At 27.4% G+C, this 21400-nt stretch overlaps 1 protein-coding gene across 6 annotated transcripts; it reads left to right on the plus strand.

Moving 5' to 3' along the window:
- Positions 1 to 39: 39 nt before the first annotated feature.
- Positions 40 to 21314, plus strand: LOC149883921 (mitochondrial coenzyme A diphosphatase NUDT8-like). Of its 6 annotated transcripts, XM_090097081.1 has the most exons (10): positions 589 to 1098; positions 1475 to 1595; positions 1741 to 1812; positions 1966 to 2042; positions 4384 to 4468; positions 4615 to 4683; positions 4854 to 4936; positions 6335 to 6469; positions 8120 to 8281; positions 9151 to 9671. In XM_090097081.1, the coding sequence occupies exons 4-10, from the start codon at positions 2040 to 2042 to the stop codon at positions 9223 to 9225; spliced, it is 612 nt and encodes a 203-aa protein (XP_089953207.1). In that variant the 5' UTR covers positions 589 to 1098; positions 1475 to 1595; positions 1741 to 1812; positions 1966 to 2039; the 3' UTR covers positions 9226 to 9671. The 6 variants fall into 6 exon arrangements, with proteins under 6 accessions (XP_089953206.1, XP_089953203.1, XP_089953204.1 ...); XM_090097080.1 differs by adding an exon at positions 40 to 289 and having other exon boundaries at positions 441 to 1812; XM_090097077.1 differs by lacking the exons at positions 589 to 1098; positions 1475 to 1595; positions 1741 to 1812 and adding exons at positions 40 to 289; positions 441 to 521.
- The last annotated feature ends 86 nt before the right edge of the window (positions 21315 to 21400 follow it).

Genomic DNA, 21400 nt, shown 5'->3' on the forward strand with positions numbered 1-21400 from the left:
AATAGTTTTAGTTAAGCCAGCTATTGTAGACAGTTAACAAGCATTGATTAAATGGTTATTACTTGTTATTCTTTAAAAAAAATTTTTTTTTCAAAGTATGGTAACTTTATTTAATTTATATGGTTGTTGTAATGTCACTTTTTGTTTTCATTAAAATTTACTTAAATAGTTTCAATTATGCCAGCTATTGTAGCAAGTCAACAAGCATTGATTAAATGTGCTGCAAAAGATGATTCTTATATCAAAACAATGCATAGCAAAGTAATAAGGATTTGTCAGCACATTTTTGGTAAAAATTTAGTTGAAAATGAATTTAAAAGTAATTTTTGTATTTATAAATTTAAATGACCTTCAGATTAAGAACTTTCTTAAGTTTCTTATTTAGATATATTTTTTTTTATCTATGATGTAATTTTCAAAAAAGTTCTCTTGTCTTATAGGAGATCATTTTTTTATGAGATGGAAAAGAGAGTTGGAGGTCATTAGTAGCCTTTTATACTTTTATGTAACTTCGTTGCAAGGTATTTATTGCTAAATATTTTTCATTAGTAGAAAACATTTACTAGCATAACATCATTTTCTTAAAAAAAAAATCCAAAAATTTTATGAAGTATCCATAAAAGTTCATTAAAAGTTCATCAAAGTATTAAAGATACCAAAGTTCTTCTACGGTTTTCTAATTTCTTCTCCATTTTTAATTTGTCTTTAAGTACAACCCCTAATATATTTATAATACTCTATCCCAAAAAAACTTTAAATTTAAATGGGCATTCCTATTGATCAATTATTGTTCAAAGATTCTCAGTTATTTATTTTTGGACTTGCAATACGGTTTAAGTATTTATTTACCAATAAATACTTGAGGTTTTTTTCAAGATTGAATTGTTCTAAAAAGTTATGTTTGTTTAAAATTAGTAAGTTTAAATAATATTGTTTTTTACAATATTTAACTGTATTTATATTTTCAAAAGTTCATCCCAATTGCCCTTGATAAAATTTTTTACATACAGAATGTATTACTCTTGGGTTTCAACAGTAGCTGTTGTGTTGGATGTTTGTACTGAAGCAACTCCTTTATTAGCAGAATAGTTTAAGCAGGTAAAATTCTGGAGATGTTTTAAAGCTTCGATAAAGATTGGTACTACTTTATCTGTTCATGGTTTACGGTTTGAAAATTTCTTTGAGCCCACTGAATGTTCAAAACAATCTACTTCATGAATATTGAATTATTCTTTGATTGGTATGAATTTGCTATCAAGCTAACACCCTGGGAATTACAGGGTTTTCAACACTTCAGCAGATTTATGGTTGAACATCTGCATTCAGTCTTGGTTAATTACTAAACTAATACAAAGACATCTAGTCCAAATACTAAATGAAAATAATGTTGTTGAATTTAGAAATATTGGTCTGAAAATGATGGTGCATGACTCATGGTACTTAAGCCGTTAGCTTTTCTTTTTTTTTTTTTCAGTACCTATCATGTGAGGAGAAAAAACAGTTAGTACTACTAGTTAATGAGCAAAAGTTGCATTTTATCATTAAGTAACTTCTGCAAATACTGGAGGAATTATCAATCTGAAAAAGTCTCAAATGTTTGTAATTTTCTATATATGGCATTTGTGTGTGATTGATAGCTTGCATTGAAAAGCCCCATATGTAATGCATTATATAATTTTAAACTGTTTTCACAATATCCAATAGCATCACCTCTACTAACTAAACTTTTATTACCCTTAGGGGACCTTTTGATAATCCTTAAGGAACCTGTAACTTTGTAAATTTATTATGGAATCAAAAAGAAACGTTTAGGTATGTAATACAATAGAAAAAAAACTTCTTTTTGCTTAATGCATTAATGTTTCAAAAGTTAAAACTTATGTTCACCACAAAGTTTATAACTTAAGAAATTTTCATCTTTAATAATTGAGTAGTTGGTAGTAAAACTGTTATTCTTTCATTTAGGCTCTCAGACACTGGGTGAAGAATTTTCCGGTATAATTCAAGTAGATTCAAATAGTGAAAAGATTCCAACAAAAATGGTTAGCATTTTTTACTTGATTTTATTGGCTGAAACCTTTATTTTTTAAAATCTATAGTTCTTAATTCTAAAAAGCACTGTACACTTTTGCAAAATGTGAAGAAAAAATCTTGAAAAAACTTAGACAAGTTCTGCTTGTTAGTTCAAGCATTCAAAGTAACTTTATATTTTGATGCCCTATCTGTAATAAGCTTAATATCAAATTGATTAGCAATAGTAGCCATTAAATATTATAAATTTGATGCCATTTTTTTTTTACCAACTAATCTCCAACTAATCTCCACATATGCTCCAACTATGACCCTCATATCTGATTTAGTAGAACGTTTGTGGTTTTGTACATTTCTTTCAAACAATTGTATGTGAAACAGTAGCAGTTGGCTTTTTATTGCCATTGTACAGGAGCACTATATTCAAACTGCTCTTTCTCATATTGATGAACAACCTCCATTCATCAGGATAATGTTCATATCCCAACTTGTTCATAAGTTCATCAACATCAGTGCAAAAGCAAACAATGTTTTCTGCTTTTTCCTACTACATCTGTCAAACAGAAATAACAAATGTCCTTATGATTCTTTGGTTTTTGCCATGCCATTGGTACACATGAGATTGATCTGCGCTTCATATTCAACCACTGTGTCAATACAGAGGTACAAATAGTATATACATGACAAACAATATACATAAGGTGCCAATATTTTATTATGATTGCTTACATTTCAACTAAAATAACTCTGGTACAATGTTTTATTTTAACACTGATCAGTCAGTGTGTACTTGTTCATATATAATAAAAACAACCTATTGTTTAAACAACCTTAAAAAATGTAATCAACAAAATTTGTAAACAAAATGATGTTAGAATTTTAACAATTTTAGCAGTCAAGCAAATTTTATACCAGGGTATAGCTTGTTATTCTGAAATGCTATAAGATGAAATAAGCTAAAATCTATAAGGATCAATAGCTTTCATCATAGTGTCAAATTTTGTTGGGCAGTTTAATCAGTTTGTTCAAATTTCCTGTGATAACATCACCTGTTAATGCTTTTTTTTATTTCTCGCAGACATTCTGGACACTACTGTAAAATATTCTCAATTAAGTTTAATGAGTATGCAGCTTTTGTAGCAATTTTATAATTAAATGCTAGTTTTTTGTGTTTCTTTAGTTTTAAATTTTTTTAGTACACATAAATGTTGATCATAGTTTAGGTTCTATACTATTGTTATTGTAAAGCTATGATATTTTTGCACAAATAATAAAACTTTCTGAATGTACAAGAATAAAAATAAGTGTATTTTTGAAATCAGCATGTAAAAATTCAAAAGAAGTTTTTTTAATTTATGCAGGAGCTATAAACTTTATCAGTGTTATTCATATTAGAAAAAAATAACTGCTGCTGTAAAAGTCAAGAGTCAAGTTATATCTAGTTATTTTATGTTTTTAAAATTATACTTTAATAGGATCATCTAATTTTTGACAAATAACATATATTAAAAAAAAAATTTTAACTAGTGAGTTGAGGTAGTTACGCTATTTCTACCTAATTGCTTCTGTATATTTAGTTATTTCATGATATGTTTATTTTAGTCAAGACCAATCAGATGTAAATAATGTTAAACTGCTGATTGCATAGCAGTTCTGTGCAACTTAGACTGTGACTTTGAGCCCGTAATGATTTGGGCAAAACACATCAACTATTTTTAAATGTTGCTACAACCATCTTCCAAAAGAAGTTGAAATTTTTTTTTAATCTTAATATTTATATTCTCAAGACTTTTTGCTAATGAAATGATATTGAATTAAACATAAAAACCTTCTGCGACTTTAAATCTAAATCTACCAATCAACTGATGTAAATTGAACAAATTTTTTGATTGTTTTAGCCTGCTTTATAGCTTCCTGCTTTTTAGGAGAAAATTCCCCAGAGAATAAGTTGCTTCTTAAACCAAGATGATAATAGATTTTTATCGAAGTAATTTTTTTCAATACTAATGATCATTGAATTTAAGGAATAGCATAAATAAAACTATACTAATTTACTTTTTTAAGTTTAACTTAAAAAAATAAGTAACAGGTTAAATGTGATATTTTTACTTTTGTTCTACCTAAACAGCAAAAAATGTTTGTTAAATATCATGGCTGATAGCCAAATGCAGTATAAACAAAATTATGCAATTAACCATCATCAATTCATGATGGTTTATTTATTTTACTACTATCATGCTGTTAAGTTTGGAAAGAATAGCAACTAGCATGGTGGTTGCTTTGAATATATACGTGTATGTATGCTGTATGTACTAAAATTAATTAATGATATTTTTACAATACTTTGTTTAGAAATGTTTAAGTTTTGCTTTTATACGTTCTGCCTCACCTTATATGATGAAGAAAGTAATTGATTTGTATCACATCAATTTTAATGGTTTGCCTATTTAAATATACTTGCTTTCCTTTTTACATCTTTAAGTCAAACATTTTTCTTTGTTTTACAACCTAAAACTTTTATCAAGTAAATTTTTAATTAAAATTACTTATTTTAAAATACTTAATTTACTTCAAAACTTTTAGCTCCGAAAAAGTCTGATAAACTCAAGTGTTCAGTTGATCTGCAAGTTCACCTTCATAGTTTAGTTTCTGGTAAAGATTGCTTCATGTATATTTTTCATTTTTATAGTTTGTATTTTTAGATTTTTTAAATTGGATTTTAAGAAAAGATATTTACTACTTTAACAAATAACTCCATATGTTGGCTGGCAAGTATTTATACCCTAATTCCTTTAATATATCTTAAAATGTTTTTTTTTCAGTGTTGAACAAATTAAATATGTTGATTTTCTATATAAATGGTGTTCATTTGACATTTGCCAAACGTATTCTTGGTGTCAAACATGTAAGTATGTTTAATGTGTTGTTTTTTAGTTCTTGAAGTTAAAAAAAAACTATTTTGTAAAGAACAAGTAAAAAAATTAAAACTTTCTTTTGATCCTTCAAATAATATACATTTTTTGATACCATTTTACAATTTTTGCAAGAGTTCAATGAAGTATATTAATAAATGAGTACAGTATGAGAATACGAGTATAAATTCTGTTTTTAAAATAACTTCAAACTTTAAGTTTTTAATAGTACAGAGTTCACCAACATTCATCTTAAATGATGCTTTTGCATTTTGTTTTAAAAAAACAAATTTGTTGTATTTGCAATTAAATGATACTTATAGAGGCAGTTAATCGCACTGCCAGATTATATTTTTTAGGGGCTCCAAGCCAGTCTCTAGCTTATTCCTTTTTCCAACCCCACTCTTCCCCCTCACTCCTGTTCCTAAAAAAGTTATATGACAGCTTGCTAGCATATTTTTGTGTTAAAAATCCTAAATGATTTAGTAAAGTGTTGGTTTGTAAGTTCCTTTGATAAACAATTTATGGAATCATTTTACTGCATTTTCATATGATGAAATCATCTCAGAATTGTTTTTTTGCAAGGCATTGTTTTCAGTGTCTGTAACTGTAAGTTCAGTGATTCTTATGTTATTGTAGATCTTAATGATAGTTTTTGAGTAATTTCAATTTTCAAAAGGTTCTTTCATCAGTAGCATTTGTGATCATCAGGCACCCATAAATTTATAATGCTGCTACTTGTTAATTGTGTCTGACTTTTAAAAATTACTTAGTATGATTTCAATGCAGCATCTGTACAATGTATGTTAGTCATTTTTACAAATGAAATGTAAAATGTTTCATTTCAAATATTTTGTATAACAGATGCAAAATCCATCTCTGAATATTTATCAATAATAAAAAATACTTGATATGAACCATTTTTATATTTAAATCTTCAACATCTTTGAAAATCAGTAAAAACTCAAATAAAAAAAGAACTTTTTTACACACTTTCCTGCAAAAGGACAGCTCAGTGTCATAACTAAAGTTATGCAAGATGTCCTTTTGTATAAGTTTGCATAGGTCATATAACCTAACAAAGCCAAGGTGCTTCTGTATTTCATTTTTAAAAATTGTTTATCAATCAACTGCACTCCGTTTCTTAAATTGCAGTTTAACAAAACTTGTTGTTTGATTATTGATTTGCTATCTTTTCTCTTATAATGTTAAACAGTTTCACAAGGAAATCATGTAAAAAAAAATCTCAAATATTTGATTGTAAATAGATTTTTAAACATTAGCTGAGCACTTTCACATTTATACTTGTAGTTATCAAAGTATTTATTCATACATCAATATTAATCATTGATTTTATAGCATTTATATTTTTTAATGCTTTAATTTTTTAGTGGCTGATTCGGCCCTATGCATCAGATGAAATTGATCATTCAACTTTCTTTTGGTTAGCAGTGTTAGAATTCATTCAGTTAACGACAATGTTCTCAAAGATTGGTAATGAAATTAAATTGCATAGAATTAGTGAGGTAATTTTAAGCTTTATGGCTGTCTAATTCTTTAATACTTTAAAACAATCATTGCCATACTATTGTGTTATATAAGAAAGCAAGTATTTTAGTTAAATAAAAAACAAAGTAAGATTGAAACAATTTAGTTGTATACCATAAAATAAATTGGTTTTCACCCTACATTTTCATCCTGAATTTTGTCTATTCACAGAGCCATTTAATGAAAATGAACATCGTATCTCATTATCACTTTTGTTAATAAAGTTTTCTCTGGACTTCTCTAGAATTTAAAAAGAATATGGTACACATTAGTTTTGCTTTGACAATTCATTGGTTTTAGCTCCTGTACTAATTGTACGTGCTCCTTTATCACAATTTCTTTTTATGAATGCTCTTTAACTATTCTATATTTTTCTGTGAGTGATCTTCCAGCACATTGAAGATCCTAGGCAGAACCTTTCTGTTGAAAATGGTGATTGAGGACCAATATCATTGAGGACCACTATCACTGCTTTCATTGAGGATTTTGTGCATTTAAGTATTGCATTTATGCTCTTTGAAATAAATATGCTCTAAACATGTTTGGAGTTAGTAGAGACTTACAGAAATTGAATAGTTGAACAGTGGAGACATACTATGGTTGAATAAGTCAAAGTTTAACCTGAAAGATTCAAATGGTAAAGAAAAAGTATTTGAAACATCAAAAATGGAGCTGGCAAAGGCTTGATAGTTGGGTTGTGTTTTTCAGGATTTTCTAGATTGGATCCACTATCACATAGAAGGTACAATAGACATGAAGGTATAATGGACAATTGCACATATTTAGCTCTGGAGAATCAAATAATAACTTTTGCAGATTCCAACTAGGTTATCCCTAACACACATCAAAACTCATTAAATCAAGGTTTGATACAAATAAAATCACTGTAATGGTCTTTTCAATCTCCTGACCTAAATCCTATTAAGAATTTTACAGGAACAGTTTTATGATAAAGTATGCTTGCATGCTAAATTTAAAAATGCTGAAGAATTGTTCAGGAACTTCAAACTGCCTGGTCATAAATAAAATAGGCTCAAATAGGCAAACTTAACAAGTCTATGCCTCATAGATGTACTAAGGTTATTAAGAGCAATCGGTATCCATTAATTATTGATTTGATATGCTTTTGATTATATACTTTTAAAAGTTTTTTTAAAAGTTTCGAAGTTGAGAAAAACAATATATTTTTTCTGTCTGTATTTTTTATTTTTATTATTTTTTGTTTTATTACTGCATCAATATATATATCTATCTTGCACAGAATAGATGCTTATGCTATATTTTAAATTAATTTTTTTTTGTAATAAAATCAAAATAGCTGGCAGCATGCTTTAATGTTTTTATAAATTGCAATATGTGTTCCCTTTATTTTGGAGAACAGTGTATGTTTAAATGTATTGATATTTTCATATAAATGCATTCTAATAAATCTAACAGTTTTTCCTAATCAATCTAACATTCTAATTAATCTAACAGTTTTTAATTTTTTTGTTATTGTTTTGTTTATTTGTATTGAACAATATTAAGGTTACATTTCTAACTTTAATGTTGCAATGTAAATAATATCTGCTAACATTTTTATCTCTTCATCTACTAAAGCTTTATATCTAAAGTTTATATTATTCTAGGAGGAAATAAAGAAAGATGCAGGCAAATATACATTGATCAATTCAAATTTAGCGGTCAACACAAAATGTATTTTGTGTTTCCAGAAAATTCAAGATGCAAGTTCAACTTTTTGTGGCCATGTATTTTGCTGGCGATGCATAATTGAGTGGACTACTGCAAAGGTGTCAAATATATATAGTTTTATAAAATTCGTTTTATAATGAGTTAGAATTAGAGCTGAGATAATTAGTGTGGTTAATCAATAAACAATGTCTTGTGTATGATGAAATGATTAAATTGTTATTGGCATAATAGACATACTACTTTTAAACTTTTTAAAGATGACTTATTTTTAAGATGAGTTAAAGCATGACTTATTTTCTTGATTGTGATAAAGATTTAATTTATTTAAATTGTAGCTCAAAAAAACAATTTTATTAGTTTCAAGGAACTTTTAGTTTTTTTCCCCTTATCAATTATTTTTTTATTGAGAAAGTAAGGTTGTGAATACACATTGAAGTTGAATGCTTTAGTAACTTTTATATTTTATCATGATATTTAATCATAATTTAAATTTGAATTTTATGGAAAGCATTTCATATTTGGAGGAAAAAGTTTTAGTTTAATTTTTAGTTGTAATAAATTGGCATCTTTGATATGAAAACTATGTACTAATATTTGTGTTGTACAACCTGCTAGATTTTCTCATCTGTTCTTGTTGTTTGCTTTTCACAAAACTTATAAGTAAAAAAATCAAATACTTCTTGGCTTAAACAAGTTGTGTAAGGAACAAGAATAAACAATTTAAACTCCAAACAATAACAACAATAAAAAAGTAATGCTGCTATTTACAGAAATGATTATAAGGTTGTTATTTTGGTTCCTTAGCAATGCAGGTAAAGCTACACAATATCATTCTTATGTTTAATCACACTGCATATGATTATCTATGCTCTAGTAGAAAAAGAAACAAGGAGAACTAATTTATAAATATTGTTTCAATAAAATTGGTAAGTTACTAATTTTTATTTATTGTATATGTTTCTTTTAGTTAGAATGTCCTGTTTGTCGTTGTCCATGCTATCCTTCAAGGATTGTCTATCTAAATCATTTTGAATTGAACTAGATTTTTAAGTATGATGTTATGTGAATGTTAAAAGTTATTTTATTAGTAACATTTATAATTAGAGCCAGGAGATTTGATATAAAGAAGTCTTACTGTTGAAAGTCAATTCATCTTGTATTCTTATAAATAATCTTGTAGTTCTGGGGGTTTTTTTTGTAAAATATGTTTAGGGATTATATAATGATAAATATGTGTATTATTATTCACTAAAGTTAAGCTTTTTTCATTTTCTTTTTATCATCTTCTTTTTTTCTTTTACAAGTATACTAATAGTATTGTATGTTATCAGCTACTAAATAAATTAGTAAAGTGCTTCACAGCTTTCTTTGTCATTAAAACTATTTGTTAACTTTTGATGCATACATTTGTACCTATTTGAATGTTTTGGCACTGCATTACTTACCAAGCACTAAAAAAATATTTTAATTTAATGATAATTTTCCAAATTTGTTGTCAGTTTATTTGAAGATCATACAAATTTTATGTTTTAACACCACAAAGAACAAATTTTTTAATTCAGCAGAAAAGTGAAGAAAAAGCTTTCAATATTTTTTAGCTGGCAAATATTTAGCTTCTTCTTTTATAGTATTCATAAAAAGCATGTCAACTTATAAGCTTGCACCTTCTTTGAGGACAATTATTACTAATAGTTATGTTAGAGAATATTTATGCCAAGGGCCTGGCCGCAAGGTACTTGTTGAGGGCTTTGCTGAAATGAAATCACCTTATCATCACCTTCACCCAAGTTTGAAAATGGCTGCTGTTTTATTACCATTGTGTATTGTTAATAATAAAGTTTCAATTCTTTTTACAAAGAGGTCAAGTAACCTTTCTACTTATGCTGGGCAAGTTAGGTGAGTTTACTCTTTAATTTTCAGCAATTTTAAAGACTTTGTTAAAAAAATGTTTAATTTAATCGTTCATGTATTACAATTTTTAATATTTTAAAGTGTGATAAATTTAAAAATGAAAACTTTTTTTCATGCAGTTTTCCTGGTGGAAAGCAAGATGAAATGGACTCCTCGCCTGAACAAACAGCAATAAGGGAATCCTGTGAAGAATTGGGTATCTTGTCTGAGAATATCGAAATATTTGCTACTTTAAATTATCCAATACCAGATAGAGTAAACTGTTTGTTTGGGTTTTTCATATGTTTTTGTTTTGTATTTATTTTGGACATTTTTACATTCTTGATTTATAATTTGTATGCTTTAATAGCTTCTTTTTTTCTCCTTTATTCTTATAATCTAAATTCTCCTGATTTGCTACCATTATACTAATTTCAATCTGGCTCCAGTATATAAAAAATTTTGATTTAAATTCTAGTTATGTCTTTTTTGATGATGATAACTACAAAATATTTTTAATAATAAAAATAACAAAAATAATGAAAATTTAGCAGCAGTAACAATTATTAAATAGGATAGGTAAAAATTTACAATATATTTTATGTTTGTTTAGTCTTTAATTTGTCTGAATTTCTTTAGGCTTTCTTTTAATGTTAATGTCCCAAATTATAATTATAAAGTATATTCAGTGTATTTTTTTTTAGACTGGAAAGTATTCTGTGTGGTTAGTGATTGGATATTTGGGAAACATATCTCTTCAAAAACTTACTCCTAATCCTTTTGAGGTAATAATTAAATTTTGTAATACGTGCACTTTACCATGAGTTGCTCTTTAAAAATATTTCCCATGAGTTGCTCTTTAAAAATATTTTTTTCTTTGTTTTTTAGTAATTTTTTCTTTTAGATTCTTTAAAATGAAATTTACATAAGAAACTTAAGGACATCAATAATTTTTATACTTTCCCCATAACTTTTTAATGAAATATCCAATTATCATCAAGTCTTCACGAATTATAGCTTAATGTGTGACATCCCAAAATAAGAACAATTTTTTATACTTTTGCTAAAAAAAAATTTTTTATTGAAAAGCAATTTAGCAGAATGTTTAGGGACAACAGTAGTGACCTCTGTAATTATCATTTTTGTAATCAAATTAGTTAATGAATTTTTTGATTAAACTGAAGTTTGATATTTTTGTTACTTTTGATACTTTGTTAAAATACTAATGGGAAAGCAAAAGAAACTACTTCTTCAAATCCCTATCGCATTGTGCGACGAAGAGCTAACGAAGCAAAATTGTTTTCTCGAATGCCTGCCAAGAAACCACTAATTTCTTTAAAAGATAGAAAGCTAAGACTTGCGTTTGCCAATGCACACCAAAATTGGACTGTAGACCAATGGAAAAACATACTTTTTAGTGATGAATCAAAATATAAACTTTTTGGAAGCGATGGCAAGAAGCGAGTCTGGAGACCAAAGAACACCAGATTCAACACTAAATATACCAAGAAGAGTGTTAAGCATGGATTGTCTGCTATGGCTTGGGGATGTTTCTCAGCACTAGGAACTGGTCCTATTCACAAAATTAATGAAATTATGGACCGCTTTGTTTTCAAAGATATAATGGAAAATGTTATGTTATTACATGCTGAATGGGAGATTCCCCTAAAATGGATTTTTCAACAGGACAATGATCCCAAACATGCGTCAAAAATTGTAAAACAATGGTTCAAGGATAAGAATATCACCATAATGTAGTGGCCTGCACAAATCCCTGACTTGAATCCATTAGAAAATTTGTGGGAAATAATTGACAATAAGATTTAGCGTGCAAATGTGAAGACCAGTGAGGAATTATTTGAACAAATCAAGAAGCCCTGGCGAGAGATTGATATGAGAATTGATGACTCGTTAATTGAGTCTATTCCTCGAAGAATGAAAGCAGTAATTAAAAGTGAAGGATGTCCTACCAAATATTTAGTTAATTTTCGAAGTTTTTTGAAAAATAATAAGTAAATTTTTGAATTTTACAAAATTTTCAGTCGATTTTTTGAATGTCCACCTTGTTTTGTCTAAAGAAAAATGTAGTTTGTTAGGGAAAATGTGTTTTAAAACTTTTTTAGTGCTTTTTAGTATGATTCAAAAGTTTTAAGTTTTGCTAACAACATAATAAACAACATAAAAAATAATATATTCAATTGTTTTACAAGTTTTTTTTAGTTTTTGATCAACTTTTGTTCTAAATTTGAGTTTGTCCACCATGTTTTGTCCAATACTGTAAGTGCTGCAGAGTGCAATATTTCAATTAATCAGTTTCAACTGAATTAAATATCTTCAAAAGCGCTATTAGAACTATTTTAAACAAATATTGTGAGTCAATGAAAAATAAGTATAAACCATGATCAGGCAGACCAAGAGTAACAAGTGAAAGAAAGGATAGATTGGTGGTGCAATTATGTCGTAATTAGCCAAGGAAGACTGCACTATTCTAATGTAATATCTGTAGGTTGAAAAGTTGATTCAAAAATTTCAATTTCATGTTATTAAGATCTAATAAACAGGTTCAACCATGAAGAGAATGAGTTGTTTGAAAAAAATCAACTTTTAGGAGATTAGGAAAAATCTGTTCCCTTCCCCTGAAAAAATATTTTTATCAACAAAGTTTTTATTAAAATTTTTCTATTTTCTTAAAAAAGAATAAAACTCATTAATAGATATCAAATTTATTCAAAAAATATTTTGGTGTTTAGAATATATTAACATGCAAAGTAAAGCCCACAAAATGAGGGGACTTTTATGGGGCTTAATTTGATTCACAGATCCTATTAAAGCAAAAATATGTATAGGTGCATATAACATAATACACAGAATATAATGTACAAAACATAGTAAAATAAAACTAGAATATATTATAATGTAGAAAATACAGTTTATCAAGAATCACATAAATTATTTTTTTCTAAGTTCTATTGCTTGAGTATTGTAATACCCCTCTTTTCAGAAGCTCTCCATGATGAGAATCTTCTCACAGTTTGAAACAATTAATTTATTTAAAAAACTGTGAGAATCTTCTCACAGTTTTTTAAATAAATTAATTGTTTTTTGTAATTTTTTTTTATTTTTTAAATTAGAACTGAACTTTTACCTTCAACTTCTTAACATACTTTACAATAATTTTTGTATAACCTTTATGAAAGTTCATCCCAAACCACGTATTGACTACTAAATGTAAATGTTGAAGTTTTCATTCTGTAGTGATTTCATATTTAGCTAGATTTCTCTGTTGATAGAAAAATAATCTATGTAAAGTGTATACATCCATAAATTAGATTGCATATTGTTCATTATATTCATTACATTACATTACTTACATTCATAACATTACATTTAATTACATTACCTTACATTACATTACATCATTATATTCATTAAATTACATTCATTTAATTAGATTGTTAGATTACATTCATTTAATTACACTATGTCAATACTTTACTTCAAATAACATAACATAACATAACATACATACATACATACATACATACATACATACATACATACATACATACATACATACATACATACATACATACATACATACATACATACATACATACATACATACATACATACATACATACATACATACATACATACATACATACATACTATATACATACATATATGCATGAATGCATGCATGCATGAATATTATAGTTTTAAATACTATTTTGTATATATATGAATATAATAGTTTTTATAGCTTTTTTTACCTAACTTAAAAATCAATAAAATAAGTTAATACTTACAAACTCTTTGTTTTTTTAAGAGCTTTATACAGTCTTCCTTACTTGAATTATTGGGATAAGTTCTCTGCTAACTAACTAACCTCAAATGTTTCTCTTCTGACATGAGCAAAGACATGACAAGCACTTTCAGATGTAATTCTCACACATCTTTCAATAGATTTCATATGAGAGGGCCATTTTGGTACTTTGTTTTTTAAGAGTGTTAGTAAACTCTTTAACTGCTTCAGTAGATAGATGACATATTAGAAGGGGTTCAACATTATTACTCTAGTCTATAAGTTTTGACAAACAGGTTGCTTCCATGATGATGTTAGGAGTCTTTAAAATCCTAAAAGATTTATCCCCAGATTGAAGTATGTCATTTCTGGCTCTTAATTTAACTATTTTATTAACAGCTTCTCTTTGCTCTTCTATCTGACTGCAGAGCATGGCTTGCAGAACAGGGTGAGCATTTCATGTTGATCTTTTAAAGCAGTTAAAACAATATCAATTACCTCCTTAGGTTGAAGCTTTAGTAATTTCATCTGATTAAGTTGATTGGTCCTTCCATCCAACTAGACTTTACTTCAATTTTAACCCAGTTAGGGATAAACACACCTACTATGTACTATTCCATGCTTAGATACCCAGATTATGCAAAATTTTAAGGCAGTAGTTAGCCATCTACTATGGCTAACCAATTTCTAGTAGTACTAGTCTCTTTGGCAGAACTCCAGTTTTGATAGCTGTTACTTTGATAGTTAATGTTATAAGATTAACAATTGATTTTGGATCTTTCACATTAGATAAGAGGAGGAGAGGCTTCACAAACCTTTATAAAGTCTGGATTAATTCCAAGGTCTGTTTTTATATTTAACATCTTACCAAGTGCTCCTGGCCATTGGTTGTTGCTTTGAGTAGGAATTTAATAAGTCTCTTTAGCCCTATTTCCACAGTGTGTAGGTCATATATAATTTAAACAAGTTTTTTATATAGTTTTTTCAATCCACTGTAATACTCTTCCTTCCATCCAGTATTTAGATTGGTATTATCAAGCCTACAGCTTGCAATGTAAATTGCAAGGATCTTTCTTTATACAATTTAATTAAAAGATGTGCAATTATTTCTGCAGGTTTTTTTAAATCTGAATCTTCAAGACCCAAATGGAAAAGATAATTTCTACCAGGTTCACTGCAAATAGTATAATGTTCTTTTATTAGACCTGGGAATTTCCTGCCTTCAACATTGATAAAGAGTTTAATTTCATCTTTTTTACCATTAAAAAGTATACGACTCACACTCTTATTGGTAAGTTCATATTCATGTTTTGAGGTCAACTCTTTTCTAATTTTTCCTGCGCTCTCTTAACTTTATTATGATCAATGATAAGACAAATATTTCCTTTTTATGATAATTTTATCATCAATAAAAACAGCAGTTGCTATTTCTACAGTCTCTCTTAAACCTGTATGATGCCTTAAGCTTGCTAAAGCTACATTTTTTATAATTATGATATTATATAAACCAATTTTTTCTTTTACTTCTTTGGTTGTTTGATCAGTACTCATTCTTCTTTCATCATTTGGATCTACAGAAACCTAATTTGAGTTGCCTTTGGACAACATAAAATCTTTTTCTTGATTTACAATATCCTTACCTATTTTTGTCTATTCTTTATTTGGGTTGCCTGTTTTTCTATTATACACCATTTTAATAAATGTTTTTTTTTTGTCTCTAAATGTTTCAATAACATCAGTGGCTTCTATTTAAAAGATACATTTGTTTTACCTTTGCTATCTGTAAGTGTCTACATCTCGTTATTTTTTTTATTTGAGACGATCCTAAAAGCTTTGTTCCAATTAGCAATAAAAATCAAGACAATTTTCAACTTTCAGTTGAAATCTGGAATGATACCAAGACGAGACAAGATGTCCCGGACAAATTAGGTGCCTTACAATTTCCCAGAATTTACATCTTTTTAATGGGACATAATGAGGCATAATGAGACATACTAGTTAATCCTTAATCTGAAATTTAAATAATGAATTTCTGGCACAATTACCATTATTTGTTTTAGCTGTTACTATTGATATTGTTATACCATCTATATGAACACAGCTTTAGCAAAATTAATGGTAGCAGCTGAAATTAGAAAAAAAAAATTTTTTTAGGATAGTATTTAACTTTTTCCCCTAAAATATCATGCAAGAAGCAGATAAACATGTGTCAAAAAAGGTTAAGTTTTTTATCATTTAATATTGTTTATCTCTGAGGTCAGTATTCACATCTAATGCAAGAGTTTGCTTTACACTCATATTCAAAGGAAAGGTTTTATCCAAAAGTGTCTTTAACTTTTTTAATCTGTATAACATTTGACTTTTTTAAAAAAGTGTAATTCTTGCAGAGGCTAACAATAGAGCATGATGTTCAACATCTAGTTCTTTTGTTTTTTCTCTTTTCCTTTGCTCTCCAAGAACCACCCATTGTTTATGGGGTTTTCAAGAACCAAAATGGCTACTTTTATTGATCATAAGATTTTCTTGAAGCCATTGGTATTCTTTTTCTATAAAAGAATCATAATTTCTACCACATTGTTTTAGATTTTTTCTTCGCTTTTGAAATAAATGTATTTAAAGTATCCTTAATATATGTTCTCTTAAGTAAATCCTTCCATAATCATAATTTACCCTTTCCTAATTCACGTTTATTTGGGATAAGACCTAATCTTTTTGTTGTTGTTTTAAAAATCATTACCATATAATCAGAAACATCTTTGAGTACATTATATAATCTTTACACTGTTTCACATTTTGTTATTCTTTGGCAACTATTACATTATGTTTTTTATAATGTTTAATTAAATAATGTTACTTGTATATTACAGGAAATACTGAAATTGTTAAGTAATGCTATTTCAAATATCTATTACTTTTCAAATAATAAATCATTAAAAAAAAAACATTTTAACAAATTTCTAAGTAGCATATGATGACAATGTTTCTTGAAACTACATTTGATATGTTAAAACAAGTCATACAAGTAAAAAACTCAAATTCAACAAATGTCAATGAGTCCATAAAAACCTTGTTTTCCACCACTTTCATTTGTTTTGATATAATAAACAAAATAAATAAATGAAAAAGTGGCGAAAGACAAGGTTTTTATGGGTTCATTGACATTTGTATTTCTTCAATAACTCCCTATACCGCTGGTGACCACAGCAATCCCTTTATATTCTAAAAGTAAAAGTGTTAATTAACTGAAAAAAAAAATATCTCCTTGGAACTCAGTGGAGATTTTTTAGCTGATATTTAAAACAAAGTATTTATATATTCTATATTATTTTAGAAAATTCTTCTAATTTGAACACAAAAAAATCAGATTGCAATTTTTTTATTCAATACGTTTGAAATATATAAAATTAAAAGATTATCTTAAAAGTAAATATAGACTTTAATGTAGATTAAAAGGTCTCCATTTTTACTAAATAAAAATCTCCCATTTTTTAGATTTCTTTGAAAATAATATCCAAATTTTTAACTTCTTTTAACCATAAAATATAAGTTTTATGAAAAAACTGTTTTTACTTTTTAAATAAATGATCATTGTAATTTAATATTATTTAAAAAAGGGCACTATATTTACAAAAAAGTTGTGAGGGGTTTATTGCCATTTTTTTGTTGTTTTGAATCACTGTGCATCATTTCTGGCTGACAAAATAAACTTGGTTAGCAAAACATTTTCTTCACTGCAGAAGTGTAAGTTAGATATCTAGTTAATATAATTGATCTGTCTCGTAATGTTTCATAACATTCGGGACACAATTTTGAAATTTCAGGACAAAATTATTGTCCCAATTTGTAACTTTATTCTGGGATAATCTTTTCCTTTGTCTTGTTATTTTTTTCCGGGACATTTCTCGTCTTTTTACGATTGTCCTGGTTCATTTAAAGAAAATGATTCGGAGACACAGATGCTTAGGTATCTGACAAATTTTAACTCAAGACAAAGAATTTTCTTTTCTATTTTTACAGGTGCATATGATGTGACCTTCTGTCACAATTTTGTTCACAATTATTCTTAGAACAAAACAGTATTTTACAACTGCATGTGAACAAATCAAACAGTTTATCAAGTTTTTCTATAAATATTTCTTGCTGATGTGGGGTTGCATTGTAATTACTAACTTTTACTAAGACCACAAGTCTTAGACTTTCCATTTAATTCTCCTTTTAGAATTAGTTACTTGACTCACAAATTTAGCATTGGCTTTTTTCCACTGTAACATAATTCCCAGAATAATATCTTGCATTAGCTTATCAGCATTGTAGTTTCTGTGGTCTTTCTCACTAGTCTCCCTTAAATAAAAGCCATACTTGAGGATATCTCTGGAAGTTGGGAGTTCTGATGGAAGAAACTCTAGAACTTTTCCAATTAAGTTACTGAGTTGTCAAACTGACTTGCTTCTAGTTTTTGGGGTAATTAGTTCCAAATGTACATTTCAAATCCCAAAAAATGGCATTCAATTTAAAAAAGTAAATAATTTATGCTAGCGTAGACCTCTAGCTTAGATACTGAGTTGAGTTGTGACATTATGTTCTAAGGTAAAAAGATTTTTAAGATTTAAAATTACTTTTATTTTAATGTAAGGGTATAACATTGTGTTGGTGCAGAATGTGCATTCTCGATTTCTTAGACCCTGTCTTCCATTATTTTTTTGTAATCAGTTAAAAAAAAAACCTTCACAGTCACTGCCTGTTTCTGTCAGTTAACCAGAAGAAATCTCAGTTATTAGTATTAGGTTGGTTGCAGCTATAGCGAATGCTTCCCTATTAATCAAATAGGTAGCTTTTTTTATTAACAAACGTTAAGATAAACAAGACATTTAGAAATTCAATAAAAAGGTTAAAAGCGTTTATAAGTTTCTAAGTTAACGTCGTTAAAATATTATTGTTAAATATTGTTGTTAATTACTTGCATGTAAAAATGCTAACTTTTGCAAAAAAATTGCATTCCAAAATCTGTTCGGATTTTGGGAAACATTTTAATTATGCAGAAAAGTACTGTTTTTAAGATATCTTACGAAGTATTTTTAATTTTTGACTTTTTTTTTCAGATAAATAATCACCATTAAATTCTACATTGAACAGTACGCAATTTAATTTTTCTTTTTTTACTTAAGTCGGTTTTATATTGTTGCTTTTTCAGGGTTTTAAAAAGTGTTTTGCTTGCGATTAAAAAATTTAATGTTATCAAAATATATTTTAAAAATATTTCTTCATATTCTCATTACCCTAATCTTCCAATTTATTAATCAGTTTTCCTTTTAAAAATCCCACAAAAAAAAAAAGATGTAACAATAAGTGAACTAAAGCTGTTCGGAATTAGGGACTGTTCAGAATTAGGGAAATCTATGGTATTTTCAATATTTTTTATAAATTTATCAAAAGTTAATTTACTACTGTTGTTCATTTAATCTATGTATATAAATAAGATAAAGTTCTGGAAAAACATGTTGAATTCAATAACACAGCAGGATTAGTAAACCTTGTAAATTGGTAGTTAATGTTATAAGATTAACAATTGATTTTGGATCTTTCACATAAATGAGATCTTTAATTACAGTATACAGGAATTTTATATTTCCAACTATTTTCTTTGATGTAAACTCAGCTTTTTTACTGTGTAGTAATCATCAAGAGCATGTGACCATATCTTTATTTTTTTGGCAGTGCTAGCTTTCACCCCCAACCTACCAAAATTTTTTTGACACTCCATTGCAATTGAATTTATTATGCAATTTGACAGGTCATGCTTTCTCTTTATATTATAGAAAGTTGATTTCTTTCCGATCTGTACACACAATGGAGTCCAACCTGTCAACAATATCATTAATTTGCCCAAAGGAAGGTTTCAAACTTGCTGGGTTTTTTGCGTAGATTTGGAGAGGCCTTGTTCTACTGTTTTCAAGTCTAAAATTTAATCTTTGAAAATTTTTTTTTGATGATTGAATAAGTATATTTACTTTTATGCAAAGAATAATTTTAATGTGAAAAACTGTTTTGATCAATACAGGTACAAAGACATTATTGCTTAGGTAATTCTGATGCATGCAAAAGAACAAGGATGGATTTTTCAGCAAGACAATGATCCAAAACATACAGCAAAAAATTCAAGTTCTTTTTTGCTCATCCTAAAGTTCTGATCTCAATCTAGTTGAGAATCTATGGAAATATATTATAGACAATGAACTAATGGAAAACCAATAAATGCAAATGAATTGTTCAAAATGATTTAAGAAGAATGGCAAAAAGCTCCATTCCATGAACTCATTAATTCAGGAGACCTTAGAATTAATCACTACTTTGCATTGCCAATGCCAAGTAGTGATTAATTCTATGGGTTACTCTACAAAGTACTGAGATAATATCGTTACTTGAAATCTTTTGTCCACAATTTAGTAAAAAAGATATAGTATCTAGTGTCCTAAAACTTTCTGCCGTACTGCTTTTCAATATAATATTTTTAAAATTATATTTTAAAGAAAACATAAAAATTGTTTGTTATTTTTGATATGTCACATTTTAAGCTATAATTCCTGAAAATTTGATGGTATTTGAGTGTTTTATTAAAAAAATTTTAAGAAGATATGAAAAATAAATGGCTGTCCTTAAACTTTCCATGCTGCTATATCTATAATTTTTGCAATATTAGAAAAAAAAACTTATGTAATAAATTTAAAATATTTGTAAAAGTAGTGAAAATGTCAAACAAGTTAATAAATTTCAATCCAAACCCACTAAAAATTGAGTTTTTTTAATTATTTATTGTTTATTCTTTAGGTAAAAGAAGTATTTCATGTTCCATTAAATCAACTGCTAAATGAAAAGTCATATGGTTACACAAGATTTAAGAATGGCTGGATACTTCCTGTTTATAAAAACAATAATAATAATAATGTTTGGGGTTTAACAGCTGTCTTTGTTGACATCTTTCTTTCACAAACATTTCCCCATATATACAAACAGATTACTATTCGGAAAGTTAAATAAAATTCATAAAAATTTAATAAAAAAAATGTTTAATTATAAAGATAGCAAAATCAGCTTGGTCATTGACTCATATGATCATAAGAAACACATCTTATTTCTTTTTTTCTTTTATTTTAGTGAAGTTTTTATTTTAAAATATACAAATTTTTGATTTAGTTAAAATCTTTTTAATTACCAAATAATAAGTATCAGTTAGTCAGAAAATCCTAACCTATTACATTTAACTCAATCTTACATTTAAAATCTTGCATAAAAATAAATGAAAAAAAATATATCAATAATAATCGTGTATTTTTCATAACCAGATTAGTTTTAACATGTAGTTTATAAATAATGCAAAATATTTTATTGCTTCTGTCATTGTTATATGTATACCACACATTTCTAAAGTTTAATGTCAACTGATTGAGTGCTTTCTTAGATGAGCCATAACAAGTAAGATTATTTGGCACTGCTTCTGTTCAGTTTTAAAATTCTAAAGATATCC

The sequence above is a fragment of the Hydra viridissima genome, unplaced genomic scaffold, assembly GCF_058129835.1.
Source record: "Hydra viridissima isolate aposymbiotic clone 2 unplaced genomic scaffold, HvirCarnegie_v1 scaffold_9, whole genome shotgun sequence".
NCBI classification, from domain to species: domain Eukaryota; kingdom Metazoa; phylum Cnidaria; class Hydrozoa; order Anthoathecata; family Hydridae; genus Hydra; species Hydra viridissima.

Excerpts from the sequence above, each read along its gene's own strand:
- LOC149883921 (XM_090097077.1), top strand. The coding sequence starts at position 178 with ATGCCAGCTATTGTAGCAAGTCAACAAGCATTGATTAAATGTGCTGCA. Across the intron at positions 290-440 it reads GATTTGTCAGCACATTTTTG|GAGATCATTTTTTTATGAGA; the intron begins GTAAAAATTTAG and ends CTTGTCTTATAG. Across the intron at positions 6,470-8,119 it reads AATTGCATAGAATTAGTGAG|GAGGAAATAAAGAAAGATGC; the intron begins GTAATTTTAAGC and ends ATATTATTCTAG.